The sequence below is a fragment of the Eutrigla gurnardus genome (assembly GCF_963514095.1).
Source record: "Eutrigla gurnardus genome assembly, chromosome: 10".
Classification (NCBI taxonomy): domain Eukaryota; kingdom Metazoa; phylum Chordata; class Actinopteri; order Perciformes; family Triglidae; genus Eutrigla; species Eutrigla gurnardus.
In genome coordinates, this window is record NC_139924.1 from 3,274,584 (window position 1) to 3,293,570 (window position 18,987).

Sequence of the window (18,987 nt, forward strand, 5' to 3'; positions counted from 1 at the left end):
ACCAGTAAATAAATTCCTAATTCTAATAAATGACGTGGTATCAGATCGGTGCCTGGACTCGCCGATACCGATGGCAGCATTTTCTGCAGTATCGGAGGCATTTCAGATACTGGTATCGGAATCGGAACAACTCTAGTTGATTCCTGTAACATACCTTAAACTACTGTATGTCTCAATGTGTGTGTGTGTGTGTGTGTGTGTGTGTGTGTTTGTGTGTGTTTGTGTTTGTGTGTGTGTGTGTGTGTGTGTGTGTGTGTGTGTGTGTGTGTGTGTGTGTGTGTGTGTGTGTGTGTGTGTGTGTGTGTGTGTGTGTCAGGTTGAGTACAGTGAGCGAGGAGCTCTTGATTGGATGTCACAGCGATGCACTACAACCAACACTGAGGTGAAGCAGCTGCAGCCGGACACTCTGTACAGGTTCAGGGTAAGACACACACCGACAATCTGATCATACGTTGGGAAAATAGGTTTATCAATAATGTTATTATTATGTGTGATATGTTCAAATGTTGCTGTGCTGATGTGTCCTAGGTGGCAGCAGTGACCAGTCGAGGTGTGGGCAACTGGACCGAGGTTAAATCCATCACCCCTAAGAAAGGTACACCGTTCTGTTTGAAAACCTTCGCAACACTGACACCTAGTGGTTTGGACAGGTAGTTCTTCTCAGTACACGGAAAGGGACAAACCACTCGTGTGAATTGCTGACCATGTTTAAAGCTATCGTCTACGATTTGAAAGGTTTGAAAAATGCATCCCCCCCCCACACACACACACACACACACACACACACACACACACACACTCTGTGTTCCTCCGAGCTCGTATCGTTCTCCCCTCGCAGCCTCCCACCTCCCTCTTATTTTACGAAAATAGTTCACCGAAATGTGTTTCTGAAAACATTTTAGGTGAGAAATAAGCTATGCAGTTGCTGAATCTGTCTTTATTTTAGATCGACAATGGTCAGTTTAAAAGATTATCGAGAGTTTGCGGGCGGCCCCGTCTCTCGAAACTCGCCGCTCCGCGACGGCATTACACGGCTTCTTACATAGACAATGAATGGGAATCTCACTCTGAACTCAGTTAAACACGTGAGAGCCCTGCTCCATACCTGAACTGCTCAGGGCAACAAGCGTCTTGTCCGCACGTAGTTTCAAACGCGGAAGTGAGTCCGGACGAGACGTGAGCAGGAGCAGGAGAGTGAGCGAGGATTGGATGGGAACATTTAGCCAATAGTAGCCATGCGGACCGGATGGACGTCCACTTCTTCCTGCCATCATCACTGACAAAAATACCATCTTCTCTCACTGGTTTCTTCACTGAGATTCCACTTTGTTGGTTTTTGACAATGCTGAGCTGCTCAGCATTTAGTTCAGGTGTTTCACCAAAAAAACAGCTTCTGTGGAAGAAAGAGGAAGGAGGAAAAAATAAGATTTTAAATTTGAAACACGTGGAGGAAGTGCTGTGTTTACATGAGTAGCAACATTTAATTGAATGCTCTGTGCCGTTGCTTTGCTGCAGCTCTGCCTCCGCCCTCCGTCATCGCTGACAGCATCACCGGCGACTCCATGAGCCTCTCGTTCAGCTTCAACTCCCAGTACGAGGTGAGACGGATCCCAGCTTCTCTTCATGACTGCTCGGGAAGCTTGGAGGTAAGACTGACTGACGCCTCTTTCTGCTTCTCTAAGGTCAAACACTACGTGGTGATTCTGTCCTGGCAGTTTGACAGCCACGTCAAAGAGAGCGACAACTACACAGTGACTGGGCGGATCCTCAAAGGTACGATTGGGGGTTTCCTCTGCATTCATGGGAACGCTGCCTCACATTTAACACGTGTGTTGTTGTCGGTTTCCAGCTACAAACCTGACCGCAGGGACGGTGTATGAGGTGGCGGTTTGGGCTCACACCAGTATAGGAGACAGTCCCACTGCCCTGTCCCATCATCAGACTACCGGCGCCCAGCCAGACCGGCCGCTCCTCAAAACCCGGGCCCTCAACCAGACAGCTGTGGACTGCAGCTGGACCGTCAGCAACCCACCTGCTCAGGTAGCACAGATTCAGACTGGCGAGAACAAGCAACCCAGTAGCATCCAGTAAACAAGCCAAGGATTTAATTAATATCACAATCCATGCAACACTAAAAACAACCTCTTCAGAAAAGAAAAACTCTTCTCTGGGGCCCAATATATCACTTCAGTTACACATTTTAACCATTTTTTTAAACTTTGAGACAGAAATGTGTCCTTGAAATTATGGGTTGGCACTTTATACTGAAACCCTTCAAGGCAAATATTATTATTATTATTGGCTAAGTGTGATGCTGCATTGTGTGTGGTGGCCAACCAATGAGATAAGACCCTTTAATGGGTTACAAGATCTGAATCAGAATCTGGTTTATTGTCAAGTAGGGTTTCACCTACAAGGAGTTTGCTTTGGTGTTTTGGTGCATAGGCAAGAAACATGAATATAGAATAAAAAAATCAAATGAGCATAAACATACAATTTCAATAATAAGTAAGGCAGGGTTGTTCAAAATCTATTCTTGGGAAAGAGCAAAGGTTCCCAGTGATACTAATCCAAAAAGATGTATTAATGTAAGGCGGTGATGTAATGTGTCATGTCTATGGGGGAGGGGTTTATGGGTTGGTGATGGGGAGGATTAACAGAAGGAAAAAGAAACATAATTCCAATACACAAAATATGATGAGTTTTTTATGATCTCTTCAGACCTGTAAAGACTAAAGTTAAAGCACCTGAAAAAGGAAACTCACAGACCCACTGAGGAGGAGGAGTTCCTCAATAAGGTTCCATATGTGGGAACATTTAACTGAACCCTCACTGAGTAGACGCTCTGATTTTTTTATCTGTGGTGTGTGTGTGCGTGTGTGTGTGTGTGTGTGCGTGTGTGTGTCTGTGTGTCTGTAGGTGTATGGCGTTTTCTACGCCACCTCCTTCCTGGACCTGTACCACAGCCCCCGTCAGGTCTGCACCACGTCTCTCAGCCTGACAGTGTCGGTGGAAAGTGATGAACAGTATCTCTTCCTGGTGAGTCTCTTCTGTACATGATGACATCACGTGTGTCCTGATCCACTTGAACGCTACATCTCGCTCTGTATTGCTCAGATTGGTACAGTGGAGCTCAGGTCAAAGGTTAAGGGAGAGCAGTCATACCCTGTAGAGTGATGATAGAAAACACTGGGAAGCAGGCAATCGGGGCTTTGGCCAAAGAAAAGTCATTTACTGTAGTAATATACTGGAGTTATGTCTGGCATACAGAGATGCATTCCCTCCCATAGACAGCCATGTGGTTGGTACCATTCTATGGACAGGTTGTAATGTTGCTGGATGCTTCTCCAGCTCCTGTTTCTAAGTCCTCATGACTTTGTGCTGTGCCCTCAGGTGCGTGCCGTCTCTCCATTCCTGGGTCCTCCCTCTGACTATGGCGTGGTGAAAATGATCCCCAACGAGAGGCTGCCACCCAGGAATCTCCATCGTGTGCGAGTGGACAAGACCCAGGCCACGCTGAAGTGGCAGCCACCCTACGACGCCCCCAACACACCTCTGGTACGACAACCCTTCTGTGATACGTGATCGTAAGCATCAGCCAGCAGTTTGGTGTCAGAAAAAAACACTGATTGGATATTCACACCCGTACTAATAAGCTAGGACATGTGAAAAAATCAAAGATCACAATATTTTTGACCAAATACCTCAATATTGTTTTTTTATTTATGACATTTGTTTATTGTGTTTTTCTGCACAAATGAACAAAACAGATGCAGCTCTCGTAAGTGACAGTGTAAAGAGATACTAAAATAACAATAAAAAAATAGTGCAAATGGAAAAAGAGAATCCACATATATACACATACATAGAGAAAAATAAACAAGCATACACCGAAAAACAAAGACAACAAAACAACAATAAATAAATAATAAAAACAATACAATACAATCAACAGTCAGCCTTTGAGTCTGGATAAAAACGAAACATTGAAAAATAAGATTGAATCTTATTCAGGGATAGTTGGAAAAGTAATTTTCTTCGCGTAAGCCAAAAAATGTACCCACATTTCACCAAATGTTTTGGAAGAACCTCTGCAGCTCTGTACACCGTAGTTTCTCAAGTTGCAAATTATTTAAAATATATTTTTAAATAATTTGTACTGGATAATATATTTTATTACCTCTATAGCGACCATAGCTTGACTATTGGTGCTTTTACAAAATATATACTCGCATGCATAAAATGATAAATGTGATGAAGCCAAATAAAAGAGTGTTTAGAACAGTCGGTTAAATTCAGAAAATGATATCAATATACTGTTATGCAGCCTTTAAAACCAGGAACACTTCTGTCACAGCACAAAATCCCAAATCAACTGCCGTGTTCACACCAAACGTGGGATCAGTTGGGTTCACATCTCTCTGGGTCAAGAGAAGAGGTTTGATAAGGGCTACTTTAAAGGACTGGGATCCATGTCCTGTTAGAAGAAACAGGTAGATCATATGAAGAGGTAAAACGTCTTTCAGCAGCCTAGTTGGGATGGGGTCTCGGAGACGGGGTTTCGGAGATGGGGTCTCGGAGATGGGGTCTCGGAGATGGGGTTTTGGAGACGGGGTTTTGGAGATGGGATCTCGGAGACGGGGTCTCGGATATGGGGTCTTGGAGACGGGGTCTCGGAGATGGGGTCTCGGAGACGGGGTTTTGGAGACGGGGTCTCGGAGACGGGGTCTCGGAGACGGGGTCTCGGAGATGGGATTTTGGAGACGGGGTTTTGGAGATGGGATCTCGGAGACGGGGTCTCGGATATGGGGTCTTGGAGACGGGGTCTCGGAGACGGGGTCTCGGAGATGGGGTCTCGGAGACGGGGTTTTGGAGACGGGGTCTCGGAGACGGGGTTTTGGAGATGGGGTACCATACCAGTGACCTGAATAATCCTCAACTCAAGTTGAATGCCTCCGACTGCTATGATATCCAAACCATACATGTCTTCCTTCCTGTCCTCTCGCCGGCTTTCTGTGAACCTGTAGACGTATGCAATCCACGTACGGGATGTGATCCGCAAGGAGGAGCGGGACTACAAGCTGACCACCCAGAACAACACAATAGAGTACCAGCTGAAAGACCTGGAGGCCGGAGGACGGTACAGCATCTCTGTCCGCCTGCGCAACATGAGCAAGGAGGCCAGCTTTACCCTCAGCACAGGTACACGATGCATCTGTAGTTCATCCTGTCTGGCTATCAATCTTCACATAAAAAGAGATTTTAAACATGTGCTCGATGGTGACATAACATGCCATGAAAAAGTATTTGCCCCCTTTCTGATTTCTTTGTTTTCTTGCATATTTGTCTCACAAATGTTTGACATCATCAACCAACAAGAGTAAACAAAGAAATTCAGTTTTAAGTGATTATTTTATGTATTGAAGGAAAAAACTATCCAACCCTACCAGAAAAAAGTAATTGCCGCCTTGGTTACTCAATCAACCAAAAAAACAATTTAATTGAAAAATGGGTTCAATTTCACAAGACAGGTATGATTACTGCCAGACCTGTTCAATCTGAACATTTAAAATAGAACCTGGCAATGTGAAGCTAAAAGGTCTAAAAAATCAGCAGATGAATTTATCAGCATGGAAAGGGTTACTAAGACATTTCTAAGGCTCTGGAACACCCAAGAACCACAGTGAGAGCCGATTTTAACAAATGGAGAGAACATGGAACAGTGATGGAGCCAACATGGTGGTTTTAGTGTGATGGTCTGGGGTAATGAATGTGTTGGTGGAGTGTTTTGTTTTATTTTAAAATGCCACCATGCTTTGTAATACAATGAAAATAATAAATGAATAAGATTAAAAATGAATATTATTGTAATGTAGCACTCAAATGTCTGTATATATGCTATGGAATGTTCGTAGGACATAAGAAAACATGCCAGAACCTTTGTGAAAACTGCATAAGTGGGGTTTGAGAACACATTTCTTCCTAAGAATGCTTGTTGAATCAGGCCCTTTGACCACATGTTCCAGCCAGCTACAAGGTTTGACAGTTGTGGCACAGGAAAAGTGATTCAGATCAGACTTGGATCACCAGAACTTTTTACCCTCCTGTCAGGGCTTCCGGACCTACGTCATTATCTGTCTGTGCAAAATGGTTTTGTAAACATTGTGTTTTGTACATTGTATTCGTAATTTCTTTCTAAGAGATCAAGCTCCCACCAAACTGAGGTATGACCAGTCACTTTTCATAAGCTGTACTTCTGTGCTTCAAGAATTATTCTCCCTCTGCTACAGTTCCTCTTCCAGCTCCAGAAGCCCTGAAATTGTTGACAGAGAAAGACCACGTGTTCCTCTTCTGGAAGAGTCTGGCAGTCAGAGAGAAGGGCTTCAATGAGAGCAGGGTGAGATGCCAGTGATCAATCATTAAGGGTTCCACACTCTCATTTTTTAAATGTTAACTTGTGTTCTACAACCTTGTCTGTAGAACACAGTAGGGTTGGCCTTCTTTATCATCAATTAACCTATCCACATCCTGCATGTCTTTGGACTGTGGGAGGAAGCCAGAGAACCCGGAGAGAACCCTGGCTTACACGGGGAGAACATGCAAACTCCACACAGAAGGAACCCAAACCCGACCCGGGAATCAAACCCGCGACAGTGCTACCCACTACACCACCGTGCAGCCCCCACACAATTAACAAAACAGTTAATTTCATGCTCAAAATCACACATTGTAAACTAAACTTTAACATTCATTTTCAAAATACAATAATGCACTAACACAATACACGATGTCTACCAAACACTAACACATGTTCTCTTCCAACAGGAACATCTAGTCAATCATAACACAATGTCATTAATACTTACTATTGAATAACAGAAACTGCATTATTGTGTATGTGTCAGGCCTGCCCTAATACAATAGACAGTATATTGTAGAGATGGATTGTGTTTTGCACAACAGTTTTTTTAAGCCTCTACATTTGTGTTTGTTGGGTTTAGTAAAGCATGTATTTTGTTTCTTTTGCTGCAGAAATTTAATACAAAGCATTAATGACCGATCTCAGAGTAGCTTTATAGAATGTACAGTTTATGAAAAAAACACAGAGACAGAACTGCTGCAGTAAAAGCTTATTTGCTACAGAACATTACTGCAAGATAACATGGTACTCATCTTCCTCTATCTTGTCCTGGTACTCTTCTTCCTCTATCTTGTCCTGGTACTCTTCTTCCTCTATCTTGTCCTGGTACTCTTCTTCCTCTATCTTGTCCTGGTACTCGTCTTCCTCTTTCTCTTGTCCTGGTACTCGTCTTCCTCTCCCTTGTACTGGTACTCTTCTTCCTCTATCTTGTCCTGGTACTCTTCTTCCTCTCCCTTGTCCTGGTACTCGTCTTCCTCTTTCTATTGTCCTGGTACTCGTCTTCCTCTCCTTTGTCCTGGTACTCATCTTCCTCTCCCTTGTACTGGTACTCTTCTTCCTCTTTCTTGTCCTGGTACTCTTCTTCCTCTCCCTTGTCCTGGTACTCGTCTTCCTCTTTCTATTGTCCTGGTACTCGTCTTCCTCTCCTTTGTCCTGGTACTCATCTTCCTCTCCCTTGTACTGGTACTCTTCTTCCTCTTTCTTGTCCTGGTACTCTTCTTCCTCTCCCTTGTCCTGGTACTCGTCTTCCTCTTTCTCTTGTCCTGGTACTCGTCTTCCTCTCCTTTGTCATGGTACTCATCTTCCTCTCTCTTGTCCTGGTACTCGTCTTCCTCTCCCTTGTCCTAGTACTCGTCTTCCTCTCGCTTGTCCTGGTACTCGTCTTCCTCTCCCTTGTCATAGTACTCGTCTTCCTCTCCCTTGTCCTGGTACTCGTCTTCCTCTCCCTTGTCCTGGTACTCGTCTTCCTCTCTCTTGTCCTGGTACTCGTCTTCTTCTCCCTTGTCATGGTACTCATCTTCCTCTCTCTTGTCCTGGTACTCGTCTTCCTCTCCCTTGTCCTGGTACTCGTCTTCCTCTCCCTTGTCCTGGAACTCATCTTCCTCTCTCTTGTCCTGGTACTCGTCTTCCTCTCCCTTGTCATAGTACTCGTCTTCCTCTCCCTTGTCCTGGTACTCGTCTTCCTCTCCTTTGTCCTGGTACTCGTCTTCCTCTCCCTTGTCCTGGTACTCATCTTCCTCTCTCTTGTCCTGGTACTCGTCTTCATCTACCTTGTCATAGTCCCTTGTACTCGTCTCACTCTCCCTTGACCTCGTCTTCCTCTCCCTTGTCCTGGTACTTTTGCTATTGGCAACGAGACAGGAACTTAGCCTGGATCTAGTTGAATCATTTATTCATGACGAAACAACTGTACCTATAATACACAGCTTCATCACCCTGTAATTTTGATTTAACATTTTTGTTCATCAGGTTATTGCTGCAGCTGATTATTATTACTTGAGCATAGTATCAGACACTATAACAGTACTGGAGTCTGTATTGGTGCATTCCTACTTCTAAATAATAATTATCAGTCCAACATTTGTTCTTAACTTCCTCCATTAACATGTTTGCAGGGCTATGAAGTGCATGTGTATGACAGTGTGACCAACCAGACGTCCTATCTGGGAAACACGACGGAGACCTACTTCCGCATCAGCAGCCTGCTGTTGGGACACAACTACACCTTCTCAGTGCAGGCCCGCTGCCTGCTCAACAGTCAGCTGTGTGGGGAAGCTGCACTGCTGCTCTACAATCAGCTGGGGACAGGTAGTGGACATACACATACACACTTACACTACATATACACACACACATGTATACACTTCATATACATACACACATACACTACTTATAAATACACTACATACACACATATACTACATATACACACACATGTATACACTTCATATACATACACACATACACTACTTATAAATACACTACATACACATATACTACATATACACACATGTAAACACTTCATACACATACACTACTTATAAATACACTACATACACATATACTTACACACATACACTACATATACACACACATGTATACACTTCATATACATACACACATACACTACATACACAAAAACACTACATATACTGTACATATATACACCACATACACAACATATACATATACAAACACACTACATATACATACACAATACACTACATATAAATATACATACACATATAAATATAAATATTCATACACATACACATACAAATATACTTACTTGGAAACATGAGCTCTAGCAAAAATCACAGATTTACATTAAAAACAAGTGTGGAATGAATGTAAATGAATGGATGCGTGTTACGTTTCCACCTGTCCAGGGGCCAGTGATGCCTCCCGCGGTGGGGGCCACTCAGGAGACATGGCGGCAGTGGTGGTCCCAGTCCTCTTCCTGCTGCTGCTGGGAGTATGCGGCGGCTTGGTGGCACTGTACCTCCGACACCGCCGACTTCAGAACAATTTTACCGCCTTCGCAAACTCCCATTACAACTCGCGGCTGGGCTCTGCCATCTTCTCCTCCGGGGATGAGCTGGGTGAGACAATTCAGATATTTTAGTAGCTGTGAGAGCTACAAAGAGCTGAGTAGATGCTCACCTGACCCTGCAGAGATCATTAGGGTTCAGGGCCTGGCTGTGATACTTTAGGCTTTAAGCATTGCGAGTCAACGGAGTGTGGGCCTGCTGGGAATAGGTGGGATTCTGCAGTGGTACTGTATTTCAGTACATGTTTTTTTCTATTTTTATGCTATATTCTACTTCTCTACATATGTCTGACAGCTTTAGTTTTCAGATTCCAGTTTTGCATCGTCACAAAGCTGAAAACGGCAGTTTTTCTTAGCTTGTGAATCCACTCTGCAAATATAATGATCATCATATAAAATATGTAACCGTATATAAAAGCATTAAATACTTAACCAATAAAATACAACATAGAGCAGAAATATTAATCCAGAAACATCATATATAAAACATTTTACTGTGCTATGATTGCTCTTCATAGTTTACATTTTGGGCATATAATAATAATGAAATACTTAATTAAGGATTTTAAATTCACGACTTTGAATTGTAGTGTAGTATTTTCAGTGTAGTATTAGTATTTTTAAAGGATGTTTATTCATTAATTTGCCACTTACAGACACTGGAACAATGTTAAACTACAACACTGACAATTAACCCTTATATGGTCAACGTTTTGTCAACAGTTGACGATGACACATCCAGTAGACACATTTGAAGTCATGTTATGACCTAGACTTAAGCTGCTTCTAGACAAAATGTCACAATTATCCTACCAAAGTAATGACCATTCACAATGTTATCCCCATAATCATCAAAATGTTCTTAAAATTCTGAAAATTACACATTTTGTGAAGAAACAAATTATCAAATAATCTTAAATAAGATCATCATAAATCATAAGATCTAGAATGATAAGACAAAATGTTATATTCTACATAATATTTCTGTTAATTAATATTAGTAGACATTTTTAAAATCCTGTATTCGTTAAATCAGGTTCCATTTGTCACAGATCGACAGCTTTTTGAGTTATTTGTGATGATATTCAAGTTTATCCCCATAATGTAAATTCACCACTAGCAGTATGTAGAAGTATGGTCCCATCTCAAGCTGCTTCACTGTATTCACAGCTAGGTGTTTTTTTTTTTAACAATTGTACAATGTTCATAGTGACTGTGATCCAATATTCATGTAAAACTTTTCCTCTCAAGGTGATGATGATGAAGATGCTCCCATGATCAGCGGCTTCTCAGACGACGTCCCCATGGTCATTGCGTAGCAAGACATCCCTCCATTACCTGTTTCTCTTTTCCCTTCTCCCATTCTCTTCTTCTCTTCACCTCCCTTTCCTCCCCATCAGTGTCGTGGTACGGTGGAGTGAAGAGGAAACTTCGCAATCCCAAATCCACTGATGGGGAAAGCACCCCGACTAGCAGGAAACATGAAGAAAAAAAGGAAAAGTGTAAAGAGAGAAAGAGATATTTTTCAAATATACAATGCACTTTTTTTGGATGCGCAATAACTTATTTTTTATAATATTAAAAGAATATATATATGGGGTCAAAGGACTGCAAGGAAGAGGTGGACAATGAAGCAAACTGTGAAGGATTTGAGTTTGTCGAGCACGCCAGGGAAAGAGAGACCCTATTTGTAATGAAAACTCACCATCCATAGGAGCGTTTCATCGCTGAAAGCCAAAATAAGCATCCAGAGACTGGAATATTGAATGCAAAAAATACACACATAGGAAATAAATATATATATATAGAGAGAGACAAATGCTTTACACACGTATGTAGAAAGAGAAAATATCAGGGCAGTGCTTACATAGTTTGGTAAAAGTACAATATGTACTATAACAATCTATGTAACATTGGTACCCAGTGTGAGGCAGTTAACTGTGGATCATGTTTCACCATTTACAGAATCTGAATAGTTCGTCTATTTGAACGATCACCAGTTTGGAAACGCTTTAACAAAGTCAGCTCAATGATTGGATGGCTAATGGCACCATGTAGTGACCTCATAGATACACCTTTACTTTCCACCACCAGCACACTGTTGTACGTCTTTAGTGGGGCAACACATGAACCATGATACGAGGATATTCCGGGGGAAGGATTCCTCACAGCGTTGTCGAGATCATCACTCCTATTTGTAAATATTGGCTTTTAATATGTCCTCTCCTTGTAATGCTGCACCATATCATACTGTAAAAATGTGTTTTTTCATCATTCAGCACCACAAATTATTGTCCCCATCATTTTGCCATAGCTGTAGTCGTAGAGGAAGTGGGTTCTCAGGGAACTGTGTCGGAGTGGACACCAGCGCAGCAGCACCATAACCACCACCGCCACCACCACCACCACCATGGCTTAGGCAGCATTGTCCATCTACTGTTGAATAGGCACAGAAAGCTTTGACAAGGTACTGGATCAGCTGTGAGGGGAAGGACTGCATTGTCTGTCATTGTGATTAAGAGTCAGGTTTGGACTCAACATCCGTTTTAGAAAAACATTTAAAGGGTTGATTCAAACTTAATCACAGAAGAAAACATGTTTTAACTTATTTGTGTGGAGTAATGCAGAATTTTTTAGATATGACTGAGATATCAGCAGCCACATGTCTTTCCAGAAACAACTTTCTGATGAGAAACTTCCTCTAAAAAAGTGCTGACAATGGGTTTTATCCACGGTGTGCATGTCCTTGTCAAATGTGTGGCACTACAGGTTTGTTTTCGTATTGATCAGTTGTGGAGCTGTTTGAGAAGTGATTAGCTGTGTCCCAGTCCAGCGTCGGTCCTTCTGAGGCTGCATTTGAAGACGAATGCTTCCCAGCTGCTGCAACATGTCTGTCCCATCTCAAAGACGCCTTTAAATGCTTCCCAGAAATGTGGCCTTCTTTTCCTGATTCAGAGGATCCAACTGATGGATCTAATTTCAGAGACTATTTGGCCCTTTGCAAAGAACGCAGCTGACGTGGACCATGAAAGGTCCTCTGAAGGATGGACGCTGAATTGGGACACAGCTGTAGTGGCTGGCAAGCTAACCAGCTATTTATTACGCCCAAACAGTTTGTTAGGAAACAATTAAAACAATGTTCTCTTAAAGGTTCCCTCTTTCAAGATGGTTTGTAATTGGTCAGTTGGTGATTTTGCATGTCACACTTAACCAAATCGCTACGCAAAAAGCTCTGCAGATTTAATTTAATTACCGGTAATTTAATTTTTTTTTCGACTAACCACTTCATTTCCCACAGTGCAGATCAGCATCTCAGGTTGCTTGTTTTGTCCAACAAATGCTCCAATACTCAAACATATTGTATTAACAAAAATTTAAACAAAGATTTAAAAAAAAAAAAAAAAGCAGTAAGTACTTCGAATGTTGGTCAAATGTTATTTGCAAAATAATGACTGAAATGAATTATATCCAACAAAAGTTGTGATTTAGTTGCTGCCATTCAAGTAGTCGACTGATTGTTTCAGAATCAGCTGATTACCTCGCCTTGAGCATGAGCGAACCCATCCTTTAATTAAAAGGAATTGATTTTGCTCTGAACATGTTAGTGACTGGGTCCTCACAGAGACAGTTTCTGGAAAAACATGGTTTCTGCTGAAGTATTCAAATGTAATGATTTGACGCTGTCAGCTCAGTTGCATCGTGTTGGCGTGGAGGCCGAGAGCCGGATCTCCGACCTGAGTGCAGCTACATGACTACTTGTAGGAGGCAAACATGTATTTGATTGCAATGCGGATGGTCCTTCAAGTAGCAGTAAGAAGTACCAGTTGTATGTACAGAATTTAACTGTTGCACGTTAATGTATCAACACAAAAATATTTTTGGGAATCTTCTTTGCCCCCCCCCCCCCCCCCCCCCACCCCCCACACCTGACTGTACTTTAGTCCATTAACTGATATTTCTGTTTGAGCCATGTGAACTGATGGTGTTCTGCTTTCTATTGACCTTGTTCTTGTTTTGTTTGTAAAGATGTCTTCATGAATGTATTTTATTTGTGTACTTTTGAAGGTACCGTCCCAGCTCATTATGCTACGATCACCACCTGTGAAGTGAATGCACGCGCACACACACACACACACACACACACACACACACACACGCACACATCCAGTGAATTTGTGACCCATCCTGGTGTGGACTCTTTGTTGAAACTCTGGAAACAGGCTAATGCAGCCAAACCCAGATTACACAACAGTTTTTGTCAGGAAGAGCCCAGATATTTTCTGCATCATATTTCTTTCATCGTCTCACGTGTTATTGTCAAGCAGTGTTTCTACTGACATGTAAGTTTTCCTCAAGACTTAGGCTTGGTTTCACGCATTTTTCATCATGTACTTTATTCTGGTTTCTTGGCCTTAAAAACAGATTTTCTGGCATTAATGCTGTTTTTTGCTCTGTGGAGTTTCTGTTTTTCTGATTGTGCCACATAATGCCTTATTAGAACTCATTGGGTTTCTATGTAATGTACTGTTTGTATGATAGAACACAAGTGCACACGCATGCATACACACACTCGAACCACAAACAAGGCTAAGGAGGCTGAAGAGGAGATTACTGTTAGGGCATTTGGTTCCTTTTGTCAGATCACTGCTCCTTCCTGTGTCGGTTGCTGTAATCCAGCCACTTAGTCTCTTTTTAGTCAGGTTTCACACATGTACAAAGTATAATTATTGGTTATTATGTGACCCTTTGCTCCCCACTTGTCTTAATGTTGACTCTTGTCAAATAGTTTGCTTCAAAATGTCGGCACAGAGTTGGATCATGTTGGACTTGGCCATGTTCGAAGATATTAATGTCTTGCTTGCTTATCTCGGAGTTTGAGAGAACAATGAGATATTTGGAGAAACAGTGTGAGGTGTTTTAAAAACCACTTATACTGAAATAAAGTTGCTGAAAATGAAACTCTGCCGTCACTTTCTTTTATGATGTAAAGGCAGATTTGTGGTGAGGTGAGTCAAAGATGTGGGAATTAATTGAATTGGCTCCATGAAAAATTGTGAATCACTTAAAACGTCTTACTTTGCTTAGAACTCCTGAGGACAGTCCAGACAACAACAGGTTTCCTCTGAGGTGAACACTGTCAGTGTCTCATGATCAAAGACTTTAAAGTGAGAAGGTGACATCATGGTGACGTAGCCCGTTTGTGGACTACGGTTTTGAAGCCTCAAGTTCAGCATTTTGGCCGTCACCGTCTTAATCTTCCAACCAGTGAAGAAAGTGACCATATTTAAACTTTAAACTTTATTTATTTATGTTGAATAGCAGTTTTTAGTGCCAGGGGGTGGGGGGAAGCCAGTCAGCAGGGAGTGATTTACAATTGATAGCACTTCATCCTCTAGACAATTAAACACAGTTTTGAAAAAGGTGGTCGGGATAGGGTCAAGTGAGCAGGTGGAGGGTCTTAGTTGCATTACGACGTTCCTGGGGATTTCTTTATCGACAGTAGCAAAGCAGTCTCACGCAGGGGGAAAGCTTCCAAAGACAGGTGCTCACTGACATTCTGTATAACAAGGTTAAGGTTTAACCTGATTTTTGCTAACTTTTCTTTGAAAAATGGTGCAAACTCATCACATTTTGAGGTGATGAAGGATTGGCAATGTGGAACTGGATTTATGAGGCGTCACTAGTTGAAAAAATAATTATAATTATTACAGCTTCGAGAAATTAGCTTGTCTTGCATAATTGCTTTGTTGAAGATAGCAATGTGTTCTTTAAAAATGCCATAATGGACTTGAAGCTTAGTTTTTCTCAATTTATGCTCAGCTTTTCTACAATATTTCTTTAAATCAATAATATTTCCTGTTCTCCATGGTGGTTTCTGTTTAGATTTAATCTTCTTGAATTTTGCTGGTGCTATAACGTCAATGGTAGTCTTCAGCTTATTAAAATTCTTGACTAAATCGTCACAGGAGGAAGAGAAGATCTGTGTGGGTATGTTATTAATATGATTTCTGAACTTTTCAGCAACTTCAGAGGTAAGATAACGTTTCCTAACAACCCGCTCAGTAGCAACACTAAATAATAATAATGAAGCAGAGAAAAATAATACAGTAGTGGTCTGAAATTGCTATGTCAATTACAGAGGATACATCAATCCTAAAACCATGAGTGATAGCTGTCCAGTGTGTAACCACGGTTGTGGGTTGATCCATTTACATGCTGGATGAAATCCATAGAGCTCAGCACATTTAAGAACTCAGTGGCTCTAGAGTCGGCCGGGTTGTCCACATGTAGATTAAAATCACCTAAAACCATAATATAGTCATGTGGTTCAGCAGATGAATTGCAAATTTCAAGACAATCGTTCACTTTGGTATAAAAGGATGACATTTGGCACAGATACTCTCTAAGGGTCACTTTTTGGGAAAAAGTCGTTGGCCACCCAAAAATTTGAAATGGCGGCCATTTTTTCAAGATGGACGCTATTTCTGTCAAATGCTCATTATGTCGATCACTCAAACTGTGAAGTAGGCATAACATTTTTTTTAAATACTCTCTTAAGAATGTGTTTTTGGAGAACAGTGCTTGTTCCTGAAAAAAATCAAGATGACAACCATTTTTCAAGATGGCCGCCATTTCTCTTAAATCCTTACATCACTTTATCAACTCAACTTTAATTATATAGCACTTTAAAACAACCGTAATTGAAAACAAAGTGCTGTACAGAGACATAAAGCAATTAAAGACAGTAAACAGACAGTAAAACAGGTGTTTCATTGTTTTTAAAACAATAAATCCAAGCAGGGCCATAAAAAACACTAAAACAAGAGTAAAGTCTCATGTGGCGCTAAAAGCCAGGGAGTAAAAATGGGTTTTAAGACTGGTTTTAAAAATGGACAGTGAGGAGGCTTGTCTAATGTGCAATGGTAGCTCGTTCCAGAGTTTTGGGGCAGCAGTGGAGAAAGCTCTGTCCCCTCTGAGCTTCCGTTTGGACCTCGGTACCTCCAGGAGCAGCAGGTCAGCTGACCTGAGGCACTGAGCAGGAGCGTAGGGTTAAAGGAGCTCAGAGAGGTAAGGGGGCGCGAGACCATTTAAAGACTTAAAAACAAATAAAATAATGTTAAAATGAACTCTAAAGTGCACAGGCAGCCAGTGGAGGGAGGCCAGGATTGGAGTTATGTGCTCCCTCTTACGTGCTCCAGTTAGGAGGCGAGCGGCTGCATTTTGCACCAGCTGGAGACGTGCGAAGGAGGACTGGCTGACTCCAAAATAAAGTGCATTACAGTAATCCAGCCGGGATGTTATAAAGGCGTGGATTACTGTCTCAAAGTGCTTTTGTGCAAGAAAAGGCTGCCAGCTGCCGAATCTGAAAGAAGCTGGACTTCACTACAGAACTAATTTGCAGATACAATTTAAACTCACTGTCCATCTTAAAACCCAAGAATTACATGGTCACCAGAGTAATTAGCCGTGAGAATGTCATTAAAACCCCTTAAAGCAACACTAAAGAGTATTTAGTGCCTTAAAATAATGTTTCCAAAATAGTTTCAGTGGTTCATCACCTCAAAACCGGGTGAACGGCACTTCAGCATTCGCTCTGCAGCCCTCTATTGGCTGTAACCGTACTATGTAACTTTGCCTCGTCGGGTAGCGGTTTTGTAGTTCTAATGATACTACGAATTTGACCTGCTTTACGGCAAGCGTTACAAAAGCCGGTAGGTGGAGGCTCTGCGTGGAGATCAGTGGGAGAACACCCGGCAGGTGCGTGGAAGATACCTTGCAGCTAGCTAGTTTTTAAATTGGCGTCATGGCAGAGCCTGCAAAGAAAAGGAGGAGTATAATGTCCGATGAGGCGAAGAAAAGAAAACGGGAGCATGACAAAGAAAGAGCTTGTATGAGAGTGAATATCGGACCGGCTCACACTCGTTGGCGAGAGCTGAAGGAGGCTACAAAATGCAAGACGGATGGTGACTTGGCTTTGTTGCTGCTGGACTTGTAAATAATACCGGTAATCTTTTTTTTTCCAACAGTGTGCATCTGTGTACAATACATTGTCGATCATTTTATTGGCTCATGTTAGCGAATCTTAGCTAAGGCGTTAGCTACTCTACCTTGTCACTGGCAGAGGTGGAAAGTAGCAAAATACATTTACTCACACTACTGTATTGAGTAATTATTGTGTATTTTGTATTTTATAAGTAGTTTTTAAAATTGGTAATTTAAAATTAACTTGATTACTTTTTGAGTGAAGTATTGTATTTCGCTACATTACAAATCCCATCCGTTACTGAGTAAAAAAAAAACTTTGACTAATGAAAACGAAAGGAAGAAAAAAAAATTGCGGCTGGAACCACTTAAATGGTCAGCATCAGGTGCCAAGTCTTTCAGTTGGAGATTGAGAAGAAGATGGAGGTGGATCAGGCGAGCGAAGATGGCCCAGAGACTGTTTCAGTCGAAATGCAAGCTGCCCAAAACGACGAAAACCCTTGGCCACATTTGAACGAATGTTTTACTTTTAAATTCAAAAGGGGCAATAGTATTATTATGCAGTGCCAAATGTGCCTCCCAAAAGTGACTGAACTGGCAGCATTTAATAACTCAACATCCAATCTGCGGAAGAATGTTTTGGTAAGTAGCCTACACAAAATTGTCATGACTAATAGCAAATTTCACTAATAATTAGCAAATTAGTCTAACATGTTTCGTGCTGGGCTGCACGGTGGTGTAGTGGGTAGCACTCTCGCCTCACAGCAAGAGGGTCCTGGGTTCGATTCCCGGGTCGGCCCGGATTCCTTGTGTGTGGAGTTTGCATGTTCTCCCCGTGTAAGCGTGGGTTCTCTCCGGGTTCTCCGGCTTCCTCCCACAGTCCAAAGACATACAGGATGGGGATAGGTTGATTGGTGACTCTAAATTGCCCGTAGGTGTGAATGTGAGTGTGAATGGTTGTTTGTCTCTACATGTCGGCCCTGTGATAGACTGGCGTCCTGTCCAGGGTGTACCCTGCCTTCGCCCAATGACCGCTGGGATCGGCTCCAGCCCCCCCGCGACCCTGAATACAGGATAAGCGGTAGACAATGGATGGATGGATGGATGTTTCGTGCTTTCTTTTACTGTCTATGGTTTCGTGGCATTGCTAACTTTCGTCTAGCACTAACGTTAGCAACTCGTAGGACAATGTAGGCTATGTATGAGGCTAACGTTAGCTAAATGAATTCAAATAATGTAAGCGAGCCTTTGAGTTTAGTCACATCACATATCAGCAGTGTGAATTGTAAGATGTTTATACATTTATATAGATTTTTCTTTAATTAAAAAGAAAATAGTTTTGCATTCATGACCCCTTGTCCTATTTTCACTACATGGGAGAGATCCCCCTGCCTCGTTTTACAGGTTTTTGTAATGTTAATGTAACTAAGTAACTTTTACTTAAAGTACATTTTAAACAAACTACTTATTACTTTTACTTGAGTAACTTTTCAGCTAGGTAATTTCACTTGTACTTGAGTAATATTTTATCAGC

At 41.9% G+C, this 18,987-nt stretch overlaps 1 protein-coding gene across 2 annotated transcripts in view; it reads left to right on the top strand.

Moving 5' to 3' along the window:
• Window positions 1–14,423, top strand: part of sorl1 (sortilin-related receptor, L(DLR class) A repeats containing) — a 93,731-nt gene extending 79,308 nt beyond the window's left edge. For both annotated transcript variants that reach the window (XM_084019911.1, XM_084019910.1), the window contains exons 37-48: window positions 317–421; window positions 529–595; window positions 1,516–1,598; window positions 1,683–1,773; window positions 1,850–2,040; window positions 2,920–3,039; window positions 3,394–3,558; window positions 5,028–5,202; window positions 6,291–6,397; window positions 8,536–8,728; window positions 9,310–9,522; window positions 10,722–14,423. In XM_084019911.1, coding sequence (XP_083876037.1) covers window positions 317–421; window positions 529–595; window positions 1,516–1,598; window positions 1,683–1,773; window positions 1,850–2,040; window positions 2,920–3,039; window positions 3,394–3,558; window positions 5,028–5,202; window positions 6,291–6,397; window positions 8,536–8,728; window positions 9,310–9,522; window positions 10,722–10,789 — 1,578 coding nt within the window. In that variant the 3' untranslated portion in view covers window positions 10,790–14,423. The remainder of the gene's footprint in view (window positions 1–316; window positions 422–528; window positions 596–1,515; window positions 1,599–1,682; window positions 1,774–1,849; window positions 2,041–2,919; window positions 3,040–3,393; window positions 3,559–5,027; window positions 5,203–6,290; window positions 6,398–8,535; window positions 8,729–9,309; window positions 9,523–10,721) is intronic.
• The last annotated feature ends 4,564 nt before the right edge of the window (window positions 14,424–18,987 follow it).